Source organism: Haliotis rubra, unplaced genomic scaffold (assembly GCF_003918875.1).
Source record: "Haliotis rubra isolate DU_JTF1 unplaced genomic scaffold, ASM391887v1 Scf135, whole genome shotgun sequence".
Lineage (NCBI taxonomy): Eukaryota > Metazoa > Mollusca > Gastropoda > Lepetellida > Haliotidae > Haliotis > Haliotis rubra.
Window position 1 is genome coordinate 1,422,045 of NW_025765281.1, and position 19,781 is coordinate 1,441,825.

At 40.9% G+C, this 19,781-nt stretch overlaps 1 protein-coding gene across 8 annotated transcripts in view; it reads left to right on the forward strand.

Annotated features, from left to right (window-relative positions):
- LOC124267946 (tetraspanin-18-like) overlaps positions 1–13,422 on the forward strand; it is a 108,930-nt gene extending 95,508 nt beyond the window's left edge. For 7 of the 8 annotated variants that reach the window (XM_046702945.1, XM_046702942.1, XM_046702940.1 and 4 more), the window contains 8 exons: positions 172–303; positions 6,472–6,672; positions 7,288–7,362; positions 8,236–8,355; positions 9,014–9,110; positions 10,330–10,481; positions 11,671–11,754; positions 12,322–13,422. In XM_046702945.1, the coding sequence (XP_046558901.1) occupies positions 172–303; positions 6,472–6,672; positions 7,288–7,362; positions 8,236–8,355; positions 9,014–9,110; positions 10,330–10,481; positions 11,671–11,754; positions 12,322–12,399 (939 nt within the window). In that variant the 3' untranslated portion in view covers positions 12,400–13,422. The remainder of the gene's footprint in view (positions 1–171; positions 304–6,471; positions 6,673–7,287; positions 7,363–8,235; positions 8,356–9,013; positions 9,111–10,329; positions 10,482–11,670; positions 11,755–12,321) is intronic. The other variant, XM_046702944.1, reaches the window with a different exon arrangement.
- The last annotated feature ends 6,359 nt before the right edge of the window (positions 13,423–19,781 follow it).

A 19,781-nucleotide genomic window follows, 5' to 3' on the forward strand; every position in this document is an offset into this window, starting at 1 on the left:
AACGGGTTATATTTGAAATTTGTACCTTCAATTGTTTTTCAATATAGCATTTTCAACGTTTAACGTGTGATGGTTACTGAAAGGAAGAATATTTCTTGATACTAAAGCATGACGATGTTCATTTTATTTTTACAGACATCAGAGTTTAATGTCGTCTGTCTTTGTTTTCAGCCATTGCGCAGACGACGATCTTCGCGGGAAAATTCGGATGATTACAAGGCAAAACGTGTACGGAGACAGAATGACTCCAACTGTACAATGTGCCTCCGTGGAACTCTCCATTGTTACAATGTCTGTATATTGGTAAGTGAACAAGTTCTTAATTGGAAATGACTTAAAATATATACTAAAACATTATGAAAAAAGGTCTTGACCGATAAACAAACGTCTTGATCTCGTGTTCTGGAGATGTAGTCATTGATACATTACGAAGGTCACGGTCGACTAATCGATCTTAGCGCTAAGATGATCAAATTCCTAAGCTTACGTGCAACAGTCGTACTTAGATTGTTTTTGTGGACCCGGACTCTGAGCTCAGTTGTGACCTTTCTGACTAGGTCATGATGACCTGACCTTCAAATAGTTGCTTACACCATGACTACATTCTCTCGTTTGTTTACACGCGGTTGCTATTTTATTCCTGGCAACAGCTTGCTGTGATGCAGCTGTAAAAGAAAAAAACAGCTGCCAATAGCTGTAGTATTGATGGATCTTACACTTCCAAGCTGATACTGTCAATGCTACCACTGTCGTGGTTTGAACAGTTCATGCATTAACCGATTTTGATATTTTCTGTGTTCGAACCTGGTACAGTCAAACCAGTGCTAAATATTACAGTCAGCTCACACATCAAAACGGGGATCCAGACATTAAAGGCAGTTCCACCAAGCAGATAACACGTACAAAAACCTGAAATACTCATTTCACTCACTCACACATGGTATCCATGCTATCCCATTACTAGTCTATCTTAACGGCGTGTGCCATATAAACAGATCGTCGGTAGCATGAGCACCGTTCGCGTTGTTTGTCCTAGACACACATTCGGTCATATAGTTGTACCATCCGATCCTTGTTTTGTTTAGTCGAACTTTGGGGAATCTATTTTCCTTACGAATACCCACTCAGTTTGACTTAATGTTCACATAATTATACGTTCATAATAATAATAATAATAATGCAGAAGGCTGCAGTGTTGGGGAGCCTTCATATTCCCTGGAAAGTTCTTGGTGGGTTTGACTAGGCAGTCTTTCCTGGGAGAAGTCCCATTCGCTGTCTGGGCTGCGTGTAGAGGGGGCGAGGGCCCTGGGCTGATGATGAGCCTTACCAGCCTGACTGTGCCAGGATCACCCGAACCCTCTCTGCTGCATTTTCATCTTTAATCTGTAAAACATAATAATAATGCACTTGTTGAGCGCCTAATGTCCAACCGATGCTCCTCTATGGCGCTTTTACAGGGTCAGTGGAAATAGGAAGGTTTTCAGTTGTTTCTTGAAAGAGTCTAGTGAAGTGACCCGGGTTCGAACCCCACATGGGCACAATGTGTGAAGCCCATTTCTGGTGTCCCCCGCCGTGATGTTGCTGGAATATTGCTAAAAGCGGCGTAAAACCAAACTCAGTCAGTCAGTCAGTCTAGTGAAGTGCAGGATCTAAGGTTGATAGGAAGGGAGTTCCAGAGAATAGGAGCGTTGGCTGAGAAGGCTCTGGTCCCCATGGCTGTCTTGGAGTCTGGCACTGAGAGTTGGCATTTGCTCTGTGATCTGAGAGTTCTGTTTGGTTGGTAGTGATGATGGATGAGGTCTTTGTGATATTGTGGTGATTGAGGATCGTTCAGAGTGGAGTAGGTGATGTACTCTCAAACTTGTTATGTAGAGAGTTGGTTGATTGTGACAGTTGTTGTTTCCCTTCCTGCTGTAGGGATTTGATGGAATGAAACAACAACTGATTCAGCACCCTATGGCATGAGTTTGGGTGTCCTTTTGCGGCATGGTATCACAGTGCGCTTGTACTAAAAACCGGCATTAGTCAGGACTAGTAAATGCGCAGCATACACTTACGTACGTATGTACGTACGTACGCATTCGCAAGTGAAGGTCGAATGTGAGTGAAAAACATCTTGAAACGCGATCTTAAACAGCATTTCCTCAACCACTCCCTTACCCCTAGCCTCACTTCACCTCACCCTACAATGGCCAATATGAAAATCCCCAAAACAATTAGTACCCAACTTCATCTTCAAAGTTAAACTCACCCACTATTATAGGATACGTCTCACCCACACTAATAGGAGGCGGCACGAAAACAATTGTTTGGATAATATCAAGCAAATCAAGTTCCGTGTCCCACGATATACTGCAAACGTTTATATTCAGACGAATTCCATTAAGGGCTTTCATACTTCAGAGTGGTAATATTGGAATCACCAGAAAACGGTAGATGGAACAGTGCCTGGTTTTATGTATGGTTAGGGAGAATATATTGAAGTGGCCATCACCATAACCCGAATCCGTTACAAATTCTGCAAGAATTCCTGGATATTAGTAGAAGAAAATGCACATGTTTCTTTCCTTGCTGAAAAGTAGACGACTCTTTGGTTGGGTCCGACGAACATAAAGCTGTTGAAGATCAATACACCAACCATTTATGACAGCCTCTCTGAGAAAATTGCTTCGCTGTCACGATAGAAGGTTTTTATGCCTGGAGCGTTTAGTCCCAGATCTCGAATAAAATATAGGCAAAGCTATAACCTCAGAATTTGCCAGCGATTACACGAATAAAGCATGGTGGTTTGGGAAAGGGCGATTGTACGAAATGATCCTAGCGATAGAGTTTTTCATTGAAATTCCTCGACTTCTCGTCGACTAGGTCCATTGAAAGGAGTAGTTGTTTGAGCAGGAAAATGGCAAGATGATTTATCAGTTCAAACATTACTCGCCCTTCATTCTAAGGTTCGGCCTGGAGTTTAACCCTCCTTGATGAAGAGGGAACACGATGTCTGATGTTTTTGTGTTCATCAGAATGGCAGGTCTTTGCGCAGTTTATCCGTCAGAATTTCGTGGCGTGTTCCCATCCCAGAGTTATTGTTCTTCATTAATTGAATGTCTAGACCGCTATAAGTAGACACAATATGCCAATGCTGTATCAGCCAGCTTGTCGCACAATCCAAGTCTGTTAACTCTCTATTTGGTTCCATGCCTCTTCAAGAGATTGTTCCACATCAAGTACAACGTTCAAAGCAAACATATTTGGCACCGTTGCTCCAAGCGTGAATCACAGTCAAGGACTTCACGTGGCCATTGGCAACCTATGCTGAACTTCCAACCATTGGACCGTCTCCCTGGTGTAGTGGTTAGAGCGTCCGCCCAGAGAGCGGAAGGTCGCGGGTTCGATCCCCGACCGCGTCATACCAAAAGACGTTAAAATATGGTACTTGTTGGTCCCTGTCTGGCGCTCGGCATTAATGGGTATATCAGGGACTGGTCGGCTCGGATTCAGTATAATGTGTCTGAGTGCTTCACTGCGGCATGGTATCTCAGTGGGCTAGCAATATAAAACCAGCTGAAGTCTGGGCTAGTACAAGCAGGCGCACATACACATACACACGCATGTACGTCGTCATATGAGCGAAATATTCTCAAGCACGACGTTAACCCCAATTTCACCTCACCTCACCTCCGACCATTGATTAGACAAATATGTGTCATATTACTAATCTTAAGTAGTGTTTTCTTCCAACTGATCGAGGTACTTGTCAGTTATGTTTTTGATGATCTACCTTCGTCGTCATCTGCATTGAAACATCATAATTAGGTCCGCCCACTTGTCTTATGGTTGTAAGTGAGTAAGTGAGTTTAATCGTACGCCGCATTTAGCAATATTCCTGCAATATCACGGCGGGGGACACCAGAAATGGGCTTCACACATTGTACCCATGTGGGGTATCGAACCCGGGTCTTCGGCGTGACGAGCGAACGCTTTAACCACTGGGCTACCCCACCGCCCCTTTATGGTTGTAGCACAGATGCTCCGATTCAATGAGTCACATGTACCAAAACCTCAGATAGGAGGTATTGTAAAACTTGGATGGAGATCGATTTGCAAAATATCGGTTTGGCAAAACCTTCTAAGTGAATTGTCAATAAATTTTTGTGTTTTTGTTTCGCAATATGCCGTGAAATGAACAACATGTGTTTGACATTTACTGACATCCCATCAAGTCAAATTGTGTTTAATAAATGTCTTCCTACTTTATTAAATTCAAGAAATCAATATTGACGAACAGTGTGTAGTCTATGCACATCCTTTATATATTTCTTGGCAATGTAATATCGTCCAACAAACCGCGTAAAACTTCATAACTATTATGGACTTACGAGAAATATTGAAGATTGTCAACAAGGCAAATTGCCTGGAATTTGATCCTATTCAAGAGTCACTTAAGACTGACACTGACGAAAATAATCATTAAGAGTAGTTGTAAAGGAAACATGTTAACAGAGAAACCGCCCTATGTGTCCATCATGACTCGGAAAGTTCATCATATATTAACAAGCCAATCCACTTAGTGAAAATACTCCGTCTTTTAATTTCCTTAATGCTATCTTCCTCAAAACATGTCATGTTTTTGAAGGCATGTTTTAAACTTAAAATGAATAGAACTGTTGTGTTCAAAGATCAAGGGCAGAGTGTTGATCTGTTTGAAAACACTCCCTACTTGAAGCTGTTGTCATCAGTCGTATTTCAATCATCACAAAAATATTTCCTTTTTGTGATTTGATGCACGTGAACGTTTATCCAAAGCGCATGACTTCATCTTATAAAAGTATAATTTACTTAGCTACCTATGCATTTAAACATATTGGTAAGATGTACATACAGACCTACCATATCATTACTCGGGAGGTCAAACGATAAATAATAACTACCTATCTACTACTTACATATATTTAACGTCAAGAGACCGTCCCCAGTTGGTTTTGTTCATGAAATAAACATGGGCAGAGAATGTCGGTCTCTTATTAAACGTACATAACCGCTCTGTTGAATAGTACATGCGTATATAATGGCGAATCAAACACTGCCTTAAACGTGAACATCTCCTCCGAAATATGTACCGAGATCTTGACTTAACTGTAATCAGCCGTAGCCGTATGGACTGGGTGAACTTGTAACAATTGAAAAGAACTTAAAGATCATTTTCCCTGTTTACTCGCCAGGGAAAACAGTTTAAACGTTAGATTTTTTATTTGATTGTGGTAACTACATATTAGTAAGGTATGAGTGATTTTGTAGCCGATGTGTAGTTGTTGTAGTTTGTGTCGTTGTTGTCCTCGTTGGACTCCACATTTCGGAAACTAAAATGCATGAATTTGAAATCTCGCATGGATAATCCTGCAATGGGATTTTCTCGCATTTTTATACATTATCCCTAATGGAGCCATATTGAAAAGATTACTAGTCCGTTACTCGGTCCTTTGTGAGCAACATGATTGATTATTTTCAACCGTACTATGACCTCATCAAGCTCAAATCAAGTGATTCTGGTAAAATTTGCATTGTTCTCTCTTAAGCGGAGATGTATTGTAACAACAGAAGCATCTCCTTCCATTAGCATGGCTCGTGAACATCTGGGTTAAACTGGACATAAGCAACCTGTGCTTGTCAGAAGAGGCGACTAACAGGATCGGGCGGTCAGGCTCGACGTCTTGGTTGATACAGGCATCGTATTCCAATTGCGTAGATCAATGCTCATGCTGTTGATCACTGGATTGTCTGGTCCAGACTAAATTATCTACAGACCGCCGCCTTATAGCTGAAAAGTTGCTAAGTGCGGCGTTAAACAACAAACAAGACAGTCCAGAGGCCCAGATAAGCTGCGTATCCGGGTAAAATACGCATAGAAAATTTCCAATTGCGCATTGAAAAATAATTGTTGCATACCATTTACGCATTTAAAATGTTAGATACACAACAAGTTTAAAACAAACGCGTACGGAATATATTTATAAAAATCGCTTGCGTAATGAAAAAGACATCGATTGCTATCAAGTTGTACTGTTAGTATAGGACTAGTGTTGTACTGTCAGTAGAGGATGAGTGATGTTTTTATGAAATCATTTCCATTATATTTAAGTTGGTTTTGATTAGGTATGATATAAGGCAGGACATACCTGCTTAGTAAACTTACTCAATGACATATATACTTAGGTGAGTAAAATGACTGAAATACGCACATATTTGAAAGCAGTGGGTAACGGAAAATGAAATACCCACTCAACATTCATAATACCCACTCCAAAAAAATACAGTGGGTACAGTACCCACATGAGCTAAATCTTATCTGGAGCTCTGTAAGACAACATCATTTGACGTTATAGATATATGAAAAGTTGAGTCGCAGCACTATGTTAAATCTATTTGGATATGACTCTGAAACGACTGTTTACATGACCTGACTGCTTGTGTCCCCAGGTTATTGGCTGTGCGTCGCTTGGCGTGGGGGTATGGCTTCTTGTCACCGACTTCGGCGCGAGGAAAGTCACCCCTATTGTGGATAACCAGCTGTATGAAGTGACGACATACCTCCTCATCGCCGGGGGTGGGGCTGTAGCCCTCCTAGCCTTCTGTGGGTGCTGCGGCACAATACGAGAAGATAAATGCGTTTTATCATTTGTGAGTATACTATTATCACATTACGAATTTTATTTGTACAACATACCCAAAACGTTGAGTTTAGAGTAATTTTTTAATGTGAAATGTACAATGATGGTGATCGCAACATGTTTAATTGTGGTTAAATGCATAAATGGAACATTATTTAGATGACATTATATTCTCAATGTAATTCGCCTATTGCTGGTGTCCCCCGCCGTGATATTGCTGGAATATTGCTGGAATATTGCTAAAAGCGCGTAAAACCATACACATTCACTCACTCACTCAACGTAATTCAACATGAACAGGTGGTGGGAATGGTCGTATTTTGAGTACAATGAAACCCCATTAATCCAAATACTGCACATTTCGAACAGTTGCTAATGTAATATAACTATGCTATTTCTCGTTAAAACGAGGATTCGGATTTCATTTGCAACATTGTTATCCTGATATAAGAGGTTTCACTATGGATGTAAATATATACCTGAGTTTCACCGCGAGAGGAGATATACTCACGGGTTTCACTGTGAGCCTATGTACATGACCGTTTGGCCATGATTTTGTTGAAGCACTGTTTTTCAGTTATTTACCTTTGGAGCAGCGGTTTACATGTATTTTTTTTTATTTCAGTATGGCACAACGTTAGCTATAGTATTAATAATACTGGGCGTGGCGTCAGGCTTGTCGTTTTTCTTCCGGGGCGCGGTAAGTATAACTTAAAACTCTGAGAATGAAACAATCACTTAACGTTAATCTTTACCATATAATGATGTTATGCATTAAATTGTATAGCTTATTTCCTATGTAGTATTGCGCAAAAGCGCAGAATTATTAACCTAAGCAGCCGGTGAGGCGCAAGAAAGTCAATAATCACTTGACTTATCCCATCGGGTACCCATTTTCTGCTGGGTGAACAGAGGCAATTTTGAACAGATTCACTTGGTGAGACCACGAGTATCACATGTGCTTCGTTGTTGGGCAGGACTGAAGTCTTAGAAACTCTCAGGAGTCAAGCTGCCAGACACGGTCACCCATCCAAGGACTCTCGGCGCTCAACGTTGCTTAATTTCAACTGACTGTGACCTGAGCTCCATGCACAGGACCTCACACCACCACTTATACAACTTATTGGGGCACGAGTCGTCTGGGATGCTGCAATATATTATGCAGAGTTGCGTCCCCCGGGCAGCAAGACCTATGATCTTGGGTTCGAATCCCGGTTCGTGTATATCTAGGTTTCTCTGCGCCATAACTTGCCCGAGGATTTCATCTACATGTAAAAGGAGCGATAGGGTAGCCCAGTGGTTGCAGACTTTGGGTTTGATTCTCTCGATTCGTGTGAAGCCCGCTCTGGAGTCCACTGCTGTCAAATTGATAGAATATTGCTAAAAGCAGCGTTAAACCAAACTCACTCACTCACCCAAGTATTCGCTCGTCATTCGAAAGGCCTATGTTGGTTTCACCACATGACTACAACGTGTGAAACCCATTTCTGTTGATTCCAACTATCACATTGCTGTAATAGTCTAAAAACCGCGTAAAACATTACTCACTGATTTTATCAATTGTTTCTTTCAGCTTGCTTCTCACATAAAGTCCCGTATGCGCGACACGTTAACGGAAAAGTACGGCATAGGTACACGAACGTTACCTGAACACAAGCGCATTACGGAGGCGTGGGACTCCATGCAGCGACAGGTACGGCTCCAACGACGTGGTCGACACATTTCCATACACCATCATCCCCTAAATGTGTTAACGGTTTCGTATATAACAATTACCTTATGAAATGTAGCATGTTCGACAGAACCTGGTTAATTCGGTGTGAAGCCCATTTCTGATGTCCCCCGCCGTGATATTGCTGGAATATTGCTAAAAGCGATGTAAAACAATACCCACTCACCCGCTCGTTAATTTGGACGCTATATTGCACTGTGAAATCTTTCTTTCGGATTAATGTCTACCTGAATTTGTAAATCCTAGATTCTGTAGTTGTCAATTTATTTATCACACACTTATATTGTGGATCTTCCAAAACGGAGTTTAATTCCAGAAGAACGAGGTTTCATGATGGATTTCTTTAATGAATAGCAGGGGTTTCCAAACTAACGGGGTTTAGGCTAACGATGTTTCCGTGCTAACGGTTCCTTTACGGGCAAACGGGTTTTCTCGACTAACGGTTTTTGACAGAAAAACATGCGTTTAGCAACTAACGGTCTGACAATGTGCTGTTAAGGGACTATCGGGATCTCTTGACGAACGATCTAGATTTAGGGGTTTCCTTTCTAAGGTGGTTTACAGACTAACGGGTTTCACTTTAGTTACATTATCCGTGATTTCCCGATCCCTCTTTCAGCTCGGCTGCTGTGGCATCTCTGGCAACAGCACTTCAACCGATTCCTGGGCATTCTATTCCACTAACACTTTGTGGTATAATGAAATGCAGAATGACCGTAAGTATAACTGTAAATATTCAGTGCAAGTAAAGGTTCAAGTAAATGTTCAATACAATAAGTGTTCAATGCAAAATAAATGTTCAGTAGAAATTAATGTTCAATGTAAATATATGTTCAGTGTGATATATATCAGTGCCAATAGATGTTCAGTGTAAATGTAGATGTTCAGTGCAATTAGATGTTCAGTGTAAATGTAGATGGTCAGTGTAAATATATATCTTTACTTTTAACAAGTCCTCAATTCAAGAACCGTTACAGGTCGGGTTAGAATGAACCTTCAGTAACCCATGCTTGTCGTAAGAGGCGGCTAACGGGATCGGGTGGTCAGGCTCGCTGGCTTGGTTGACACATGTCATCGGTTCCCAATTGCACAGATCGATGCTCATGCTGTTGTTGATCACTGGATTGTCTGGTCCAGACTCGATTATTTACAGACCGCCGCCATATAGCTGGAATAGTGCTGAGTGCGGCGTAAAACTGAACCCACTCACTCACTCCTCAATTCAAATCAATACTCAATGCAACTTATTCTTCCTGTGCATATATAGTCACTGCAATAAACTCGCTCACTCTGCTTGATTCGTTCGTTGTTTCCACACTGTGTATTCTTTCCTACTGTAGTGCAAGGCATTTATTACCATACATCTTTTGTCCCATTTATGTTTATTTGAAACCTGTATTTGTAACCCTCACAGTCTTGCGTTTTCTATATTCATTTTGTTTAGTTATATTTCGCTCAGCATTGGTACCATTGACTGAAGAATCTTGTTCTCATTCTATAGTCCTGCTGCGAGGAATTTCAGAATGCAATACAATTTGGAATTGAAAATATATTATCCATAAAAACATCAAAATTAAAGGTTTGGTTAAAAACAGACTGAAGCTGACGTTTTTCCAAAACGCTTAGTGTCCCAAAAGTTTGACAGAAACAAGGATTTCTATTTACCTGTAAAAGAAACCCAGTGAGATGGGAGCTCCTCAATTTGCTTGTCAGCAGGAAACTGAAAAGATATTGAAAACCAAACTCCGTCCCGCATCATACCTCACCCGCACCCTTCTCTAAACACATGGCGCCAATGCTAGCTGACTGCTCTACGTATCCTTCAGTTCATCTGTTGTGCTCTTTTTGCTTGCTTTTGTTTCGTTGCTTCCCACTAACGTTATGTCTTGCGTGCTGAAATGGCGCGGTCATCAGACAAGGCTCGTTTTCCATCAGAAGGTAAAAAGCTCCAGAAGGTGCCAGACAGCTGCTGCCGGGAGGGGGACAAGGCCATCTGCACGGGACAAACCTACTTCCCCGGACCCCCCAACCATCTCAACCCTCAGAAGGAGAGGTTCAAAAAGATAAACCCCCACCTCTACACCACAGTGAGTACTGATCGAGCCTATACTGACTGACTGACTGAGTTTGGTTTTACGCTGCTTTTAGCAATATTCCAGCTACATCACGGCGGGGGACACCAGAAATGGGCTTCACACATTGTACCCATGTGGGTCTTCGGCGTGACGAGCCAACGCTTTAACCACTAGACTACCCCACCGCCCGATCGAGCCTATAAGCCTGGTTGGTTTGTTGTTTAACGCCGCACTTAGCAATATTCCAGCTATATGGTGGCGGTCTGCACCAGACAATCCAGTGATCAACAGCATGAGCATCGATCTACGCAACCACGTCAGCGAGCCTTACCACCCGATCCCGTCAGCATGGGTTACTGAAGATCAATTCTAACCCGGATCTTCACGGGCTATGATAAGGCTGACCAGCTCTGGGCGATTGCAGTTAAAAAAGATACCCATGTGTGGATCATGACTGCGTTAATTGTCGTCATAATATCAAAGGTTTTGTTAATTCGAGATTTGACCGGACGCTGTGATACAGCTTGAATATTGATTATTGCGATGATTTTTAAAAAAACACCCACCAGCTCATAGAGTTACATTACCGTCATGAAGGTAGGCCTTCATCAACCCATGCTAGTCGGAAGAGGCTTGGTTCGTTTTGGGTTGTAGCGTTGCAGCGCTGAGCGAAAGGGAAAATAATCAGCGCATGCACTTGATTTCACCTGGGTTCAGGGTGTGAAAGAGGCGGTGGGATAGCCTGATGGTTAATGCGCTCGCTCGTCACGCCGAAGACCCGGGTTCAATTCCCCACATGGGTACAGTGTGTGAAGCCCATTTGTGGTGTCCCCGCCGTGATATTGCTGGAATATTGCTAAAAGCGGCGTAAAACTAAACTCACTCACTCACTCACGAGATGCTGAAATGTCAATCTGACACGCTAGACACACGTTACCGAGGGGTTAGAGTGAGAGATGTGGAGCGTTTGCTGTTAGAAATAACAGAAAAAATCCCACACTATTGGTAATCTGGATCCTAAAGCGGTTGCTCATCTTGCCCAGTGTTCGAATCCGCCCATTGTCACAGTGTGGGACTTCCAGGTCTGATCTCCTTATTGGTGAAATCACAGTTTGCTCTGATAATCATGCCAAGCCTGTGGCTCATGTCGAAATATCATCATCATCATCATCATCATCATATTATGTTATTCGTTTTTCAGGGCTGTTATGACCAGCTGATGGAATATTTGTTGACCTATTCCGCCGTTGCTGGCATAGTCTCTGCAATCGTGCCGATCTTTTTGGTAAGTTTAGTCTTAAGAAAAAATTTACACTAGTACATAGAACCTCGAAAATGTGTTTGGTGCTTATCGCTTCTATGGAGGGACAAGTATCATTTGGCTACAATAGTTTCAAGTCTGTTTTGAGCTCTGACAGTGGAGTTATTCATATTTTAGTCTCTTTTTCTACAAGTGAGCCGTATAATATGTTCTTTCATAAAACCCCCACCCCCGTCCAAGCTTTAACTCACATTACGTTAAGTCAAGCTCATATCGGACCTGGGGCGGTGGGGTAGCCTAATGGTTAAAGCGTTGGCTCGTCACGCCGAAGACCCGGGTTCGAATCCCCTCATGGGCCCAATGTGTGAAGCCCATTTCTGGTGTCCCCCGCCGTGATGTTGCTGGAATATTGCAAAAAGCGGCGTAAAACCAAACTCAGTCAGTCAGTCATATCGGACCCGGTGCCATCAGGGTTGTTCATTGGTAATTTTTACATTTTGAACATCTCCTGTCTAGGATAAGTACCCGACATGACACAAGAACATGCTCAAATGATTTTGTTTTGATTGACATTGTCTTCGTATATTTCAGATCTTTGGTATCATAATGTCATTCTGTCTGTGCGTTAGAGTAAGTGGTACGTCACCGGACGACGAGGTAGAGTTATAGGCCTTTGAAGGTACTTTCCGTCCAATCAGGCAGTGCCTACTTTATGCAAATGAGGACACGTGACACTCAAACATTAACCATGATCAAAGATGGCTGACATGATGGAGATAATTCGGTTGAGGAAACAGTTGTCCGGAACTTGTGGATTAAGGCGTTTTAAAGATGCAACATCTGTGATGACACAAGTCCGGAGCGGTTATAAGACGTAAACTACTTTAAAAGAGGCGGATCCATGGAACGGAAGGAGTTTTTATATCAGATTCATCGAAGCGTTGCCGGGAGTCCAGATTCGGATGGTTCCACCGACAGACTTGAACAAGGGATGAAGCCTGTTCCCATATTGTGTTTTCAGTATATTGTGCGCTGCCGAACTTACACATGTTACAAATTTATGAATATGCGACAATGAGACTGATGATTGTTATTATTATTATGTGTTTTCCAATCAATTCACCGTATCCTGCAACATGACGATTCAGGGAATTGCTGTAAGCAACTTTTCCCTTACATTCAAGTCCACTCTTTCTCACATTCCCAGTCAGTTGCCTTCATGGAAAAATGGCCCATCTACTCGGCAGCCTGTACCAGACATTCCCCCACGTCTCGAGGGGCTTCCACATCCGGGCCTTGCACGCATGCGCAGAGTGCATATGATAAGAAAAAGTGACAGGCCGGCAAGAAATAGTACAGCGTGTTTTGTTTGTTTTTCCATTGCTTAGCCTCGGGTGAAAGGATTTTCTTTTCGTAACATAACATGTTGATTTTGTATTCAAGGTTTAGCGTTTCTAAATCGGGCTTTCTTAATGAAACTGTTTTCCGGAATAATGTCATTGTTCCTGTTTGTGATATGCTAGTCTGGTTGCTATGTTCCTGACATCGTAGAACCGTCGGCAGAACAGTTAAAACTAACAAACTAACACACAGAATGGTGGCATTTACGTCGCAAACAAACTTAAATATAATACTGTCATATCCTTAATGTGTAAGCATTCCCAGAACTGTATTCATTTATTATCCCAAAAATATCAGGCTGTGTCTCCTTGGAGATGAGGCTGCCATGAAATAACATTGCTTCGTGTATCATAGTGACGTCATCGGTTTTCATTACGTCACTTATTTCTGCCTGTAAAGCCTGTGTGATGTACATTTTATTCTCACGGCCCAGTTTCCTCCTGTTTATAAATATAAAAAAGCTGGAAGAATGATTGAATGCTAATTAGAATCTAACCTCCTGTTTTCCATATTAAATATGTTAACACCCGTGGATAAAAATTAATGTTAACACCCGTGGATAAACTCTTAGACTCCTGGACCTGGTCTGAAGAATCACGATGGGATTCTTCATCCATATTTAATTTATAGACACAGATCGTTAATAGTGATTAGTGATAAGTAGCTACACACGGGTGATTAGTATAATATATACATATATAGTTTAGTTGGTCGTAACTAATGGGTCGAAGAGGATCGGTCGTTAACAATATGTCCTTGAGCTATGACTGTTATAGTATCTACTTACGCAGAATGTCGGAATTGATGTTCGATCCTTTAGCCCAGTGTCCTTCGACCTGTATCAGATGACTTTTCTATTTAGGTTAATAGTGTAAGGTATTTTTAGCATCCCGAATACTGTTCGAGCTCATGTAGAAGATTCATTTATTACCTGTCATAAAACACATCTATCATGATAGTATTCCATCGCTGGTCCAAACCATGTGCTTCATCTATATCTCCATGACAACAGCTTAAACGCTGTGACCAATACGTTTTTACACATAAATTTCATTTCGTTTTTCAAGTGAATTTGAATAATTTTTTTCTAAAACTAAGACATTTGACTATTTCATTCTACTTTTCTATTTTAATATTTCCTGTCCAAAAAGCCTGATCCGTAATTTAATATGTGCTACATAGCAGTGTATATTATCTGTTCATAGGGGCTTGCGAAATCGGCTGAGGCACACAATTCGATTTGCAGAGTACGGTCCCTTAGACCTAGCAGGAACCTATGATCGCCAGATTCGCCCTGACCGTGTTTGTCCGAGCTTTACCCAAATGGCGGATGTCACCAAAATAGATAACTACAGACAACCTCAGCTTATATACCCGCAATTCTGTTCATATCGGCGTTTAACCAATCTCCTATTCTACCTTTTATTTATACAACTGATATTTGTTGAGATGAAATGGCTTTGTGTTCTGTAGAATATTCCTAAATTAAACGGTAAACGTGCAATCATACTCTCGTGATAACTGATTTGAATATACATTATTCTGTTTATACCAAAGGCATGCCTCTATTTATTTCTGTAACCATTGCAACGTGGAGCTCTTATTGTTTGATCATTATGACAAGTACTTTTGCTTCTTTAATGAAAGAGTTCCTTCGAGACTTATTTACTCAAGATTTATTGTTTCCCAAATTTTCAACATTACATGTTGTATTTCTTATAATAGCCAGCTTAAGAATGTCGAATTTCTGACTTAGCTATACTGTAGTCAAAACCATCTACTTAGGCATATTTCCACATATGTATTTCGACAATTCACTTTGAATAAGCTACTTTGTATGTATTCGTAACAACGTGTATTGGCTGCACAAAAATACATCTGTTAATCCATATATAGATCCATAAAAATACATCTGTTAATCGATCTATAGACAGGTCCATAGTATTAACAAAACCGGGTCCGTTTACATTGAGGCGCTATGATGGCCAGCTCCGTAGTGTTCATCTGTCGTGAGTGTCGTTTTTTCATCCATATGTACTGAATTGAATTAAAATTGAATAATTTCAACTTTGAAAATGCTGTTTTATTTCAGAGGTTTACTAACGAGATGTGTATGATTCGAGTTCCGAAAGCCTTTCAACACAGATGTACACTGAGACACCTGTTTGTTTATATTTGACATGTGCACCATTAATCAAACTTTGTAATTTGTGATATTTCATTGACTTACGTAGTTGGTATTGTAGAACTGGTTTGTTAATCACACCTTTATATTTAGTTAGTGTTTTCTTTGTTTCCTCATCGTAAGAATTAAGGGTGTTGACGATTACCTGTTTCATTGTTTCGCCTTCCAATGTTGCTGGTGAATTTCTGTAAAATGTACAGTTCATGTCTAGTCTAGTCATAAGTGACGTCATCATAGGTCATGCGCTGCTAACTCCGTGTGCGCATGCGCATCATCACTGTACTTCACATTGTGTACAAAGTTTCATGCCACAAAGGTTTCTTATAAATACACATATGCACGATTCGGAGAAAAAATTACAACACGGTGCGTTTAGGTAATTGGAAAAATATGGAGAATTCAAGGAATGGATGAGACCAGATATGTCCATATTACGCGACACGCTTGTTATTATCGATGTGATGTCCGAAAATCCACCTCAGCTTTCACAATGTTAATTGTAACTCAAAACTCCGAACACTGCATCTATGTGTGGAGCTCATTGAGGCACGACATCACGTCGAATATTCGTTATCTCATAATGAGAATTTACCTGAATTTCTAAATCAGTCGCCGTAATCCATCATCCAAATGACGGTGCATGTGAAGAAATACTAACTCTTACCATCACTTTGTTAGGTTTCTATGTGAAATATTCTTGACATGACCTAACCCAGTAACCAAGAGTGTAGCGACATGCTTGGGTGACTCGACCGGTAAATCGAAGCTCCTCACAGCGATAGCCCGTTCGTGTAGTCTGCTTTACTATGATACCATGTGTCACGCGCTGGGATGGAGCTTTGTGTGGAATCTTATAAAGGGAGGAAACTCTTATTCACTATCTAAGGGAGGCTACTCTAACCAAAGAGATATGCACCGTTTGAGACATCGTGAATAAAGGATTGGGGTGACATCACCCGAAGCTATGATGTTTGTTACAAGTAAAGGGACCAAACCGCAACTAGCTTTGTTTAACCACAACATATGAAGCAGTGGTGTTGACAATAGCTTATGGTGTGATCGGAGGGAGGTGTTTGTGATTAATATAATATAATATGTTGGATGATGACGTTTTTGTACAAATTAAATTTTCCTGAACTCTTATGACAATTAAGAACTTTAAGAGGAAATAAAAAATATTTTGATATTAGAAACGTTGTGTGTTTGTTTTGTAAGTAGCGAAGCAGTGGACGAAGGTTTGTTTTGTTGAAGATCATATGTAACAATACACCACAATTCACGGCTTGGACTGGGAACTCAAAATATTTTCTTTAAAATGTTTCTTTTATGCTCGTCATTGCTTTAGATTAAAAAGGAAGACGACACAAAACACGAAGCTCATTTCGCCTCTACCCCTGACGATCCCAGACAGAATTATATTAGTCTTCAGCAGCCCATGTTCGGAGGATGGGACTAACGGGATCGGGTGGTCAGACTCCTTGACTTGGTTGACACATGTCCTCGTATCCAAATGTTTATATCGATGCTCATGCTGTTGATCACTGGATTGTCTGGTCCAGACTCGACCGCCGTCATATGTCTGGAATATTGCTAAGCGTGGCTTTAAAAAAAACAACAACCAAACATTACATCCGTATTAGGGCGATGACGTTTTTTTGTTGTAGCCACCCTCAGCTTCTCGTGTAAACGCGGGAAATCGAAATAACGCCATGTAGATTTAATGCACTTAATTTTCTCAAGTATTGTATTTCCATTAACTCGGGGAGGGGGATCCCGTCTGAGTTATTGTATACTCTTCAAAAAAGTAGGTGATCTTGAACTTTCAATTTAGATAGGAAGTATAAGCGTTCGCAAACTTTTCAAAGAGAGACATGTTATGAACGCACCGCCTTTTCTCTTTGTCACCTACCCCTCTAAACACAATGCCAATGCAGAACATTAACTTCAATGTGGTCATGGGGAGGGGGGTTTCGAACACGCACACGTACACTCCTTGGATACGCTAATGCACATACACAACGCAATGGCCCTTCACACGTGAATGGGTAGTCTGTCTCACAGTCCCTGAACCACATTAATTTCCCTACTGCTAAGCCCTCTCTGCAGTGCTAAAGCTCTAAATAAAGCAAGTCTAGATTTCCTCAGGTAAATCTCTGGTCTCCCTAGGGCTCCTTTTCAATATAAAAGGGCTTATTTGTTACTATCAAAATTATATATATTCAGAGACTAAGCCTTAGTCTAGTGAATGGGGTGTCATTCTTGATTTAGACTGTTTTCAGGAGGGTCGATTTTGTTTTGTTTGAAAATTAAAATCGTACACATGCAAGTTTCACGTCATACACCAATCATCTTTCAAGAACGATTACTGTACAAACAACTATGGTCATAAGGACGTGCAAGTGGTGATGCACTCTCCCAACATTCATTATTATCATATCAACATTTATCTCCCAATTTTTTCAATCGTACATTGAAACTGAAGTTCCCCTACTTTTTTAAAGAGTATATACGGCGCTTAATCGAGAAGTTATAGTATGTTTATATTAATGGTATTATTCTCTTATTTAAGTGTCTTGCATGTCTGATTATATCTGCTGTAATTAACAGAATCAATGTTTAAAAAATAGAAAAACGGCAGCCACGAACTCCATACCTTTGTAGATTTTCCAACGTTATTTAAATATATATTCCTATTTACAGCAATTAGCCAAGTTTATTACGTTGCGATTTTTCTTTCATTAATTTGGCTACTCATAGATTTCTTCCAAGCGGAATTAGTTAATCCGAACATGATCAATGAAATTTCCTATTTTCATTGATGTTCTCTAAATGTAACTGTCTCTTTCTACAAAGCGCGTACTTTATCATGGTGTCTTTTGGATGCATTCATTGTGTCGTCTGCTCGCTCATCCGGGACATTAATGTGTCGGACAGGAGAGTATCCGTCTTCCGGTTGGGCTCAGAGCGCGTGCAAGGGAAAATCAATCTAATGTCATGTTGTAGAATACCGTTAGTCCTTGATCCGACAATTGGTGGTACCGCGAGATATTGCATCATATATCACCCTTTTCTGATCGAAACTCATGCATTTTGTATAACCTTGTCAATGATACGCCGTTGTCCCGATTGGGGGAATTTTCCCTCCTATCTGATGAATTACTGGTCTTTAATTTCTAATCTGAGCATTCATTTGGTAAGTGACACGGAAATTCACGTGCAACGTTGTGGAGATCTACATCTAGAGACGGGAGACAGCCTTTGCGCCTCTTCTGCGAAATAATCTGCCGTCTAATCTGCAGTTACGCAGATTCAATCTGACGACAGACTATATCTGCATTGTTTATGAAGGCCCTTTTCCGAGATTATATTTCTGACGTCATCTTGGTTCGATTTACTCCGACTTTTGGCGTTCTTGGACTCGGCTTCGTTGTCTTCTGCCTATCAGTCAAATAATGAATGGATTTGTTTGTTCACCGCTTATTAATATATTTCAGCAGTATCAGAGTGAGTGAGTATGGTTTTACACCGCATTAAGCTATATTCCAGCAATATCACGGCGGGGGGACACCAGAAATGGGCTTCACATATTGTACCCATGTTGGGAATCGAACCCTGGTCTTCGGCGTGACGAGCGAACACTTTAACCACTATGCCACCCTACCGCCTCAGCAGTATCAGAAGGGGGGGGCATCAGAAGGAGACCTCGTACATAGTCCCATATTGGGGATCGAACTTGGACCTCGATGACGAACGTTTTAACCATTAAGCCACCACTGCTGTTTTTAGTCCAGGTCTGCAGTTGTAATACCTTCTACATTATCTCGACATAGGGAACTTTCATTGACTGCCACAGTGACATGATTGGAGACGACCATTTGTATTTTCTTGTCAAATAACACATTGTCTCATCAACAACCTGACAAATTTTAATAATCACAACCACGAGTTTTTACCGTCTCGAGATCAGTTAAAATATTTGTTTGACCAGAAAAGATATTTTTGGCATTGACATTCATGATTCTCTGAAAGATGAGTCTCATAAAGACATTCAGAAAGAAGATCCAGCCTCATTTCGTTCAGGTGAGATATCGACATTTAATCCGATATCTACAGTTATTAGATACATTTTGTTCTAAATACACTTTTCATGATTATTGAGTTGCCAGAATAGGGACCGGTATTGCCACCAAATGGCCTGAAAACAAATTTGATTTTTTCTTTGCAAAAAATAAAGACATATTAACACGATCAGTGTATGATCAAGATCGTCATTGATCAACGATGCCGTCAAAGTTACAAAAACTAAACAACACGAACACAAATAGCAAAGCTGGTAAACTGTGTTTATGACGGACACGCTGACTGTCGGATTAACCGAACTGCTGTTTTTGTCCCAGCCACTTGTTGTACTAAGACCCGTGAAGATCTGGGTTAGAATTGATCTGCAGTAACCCATGCTTTTCGT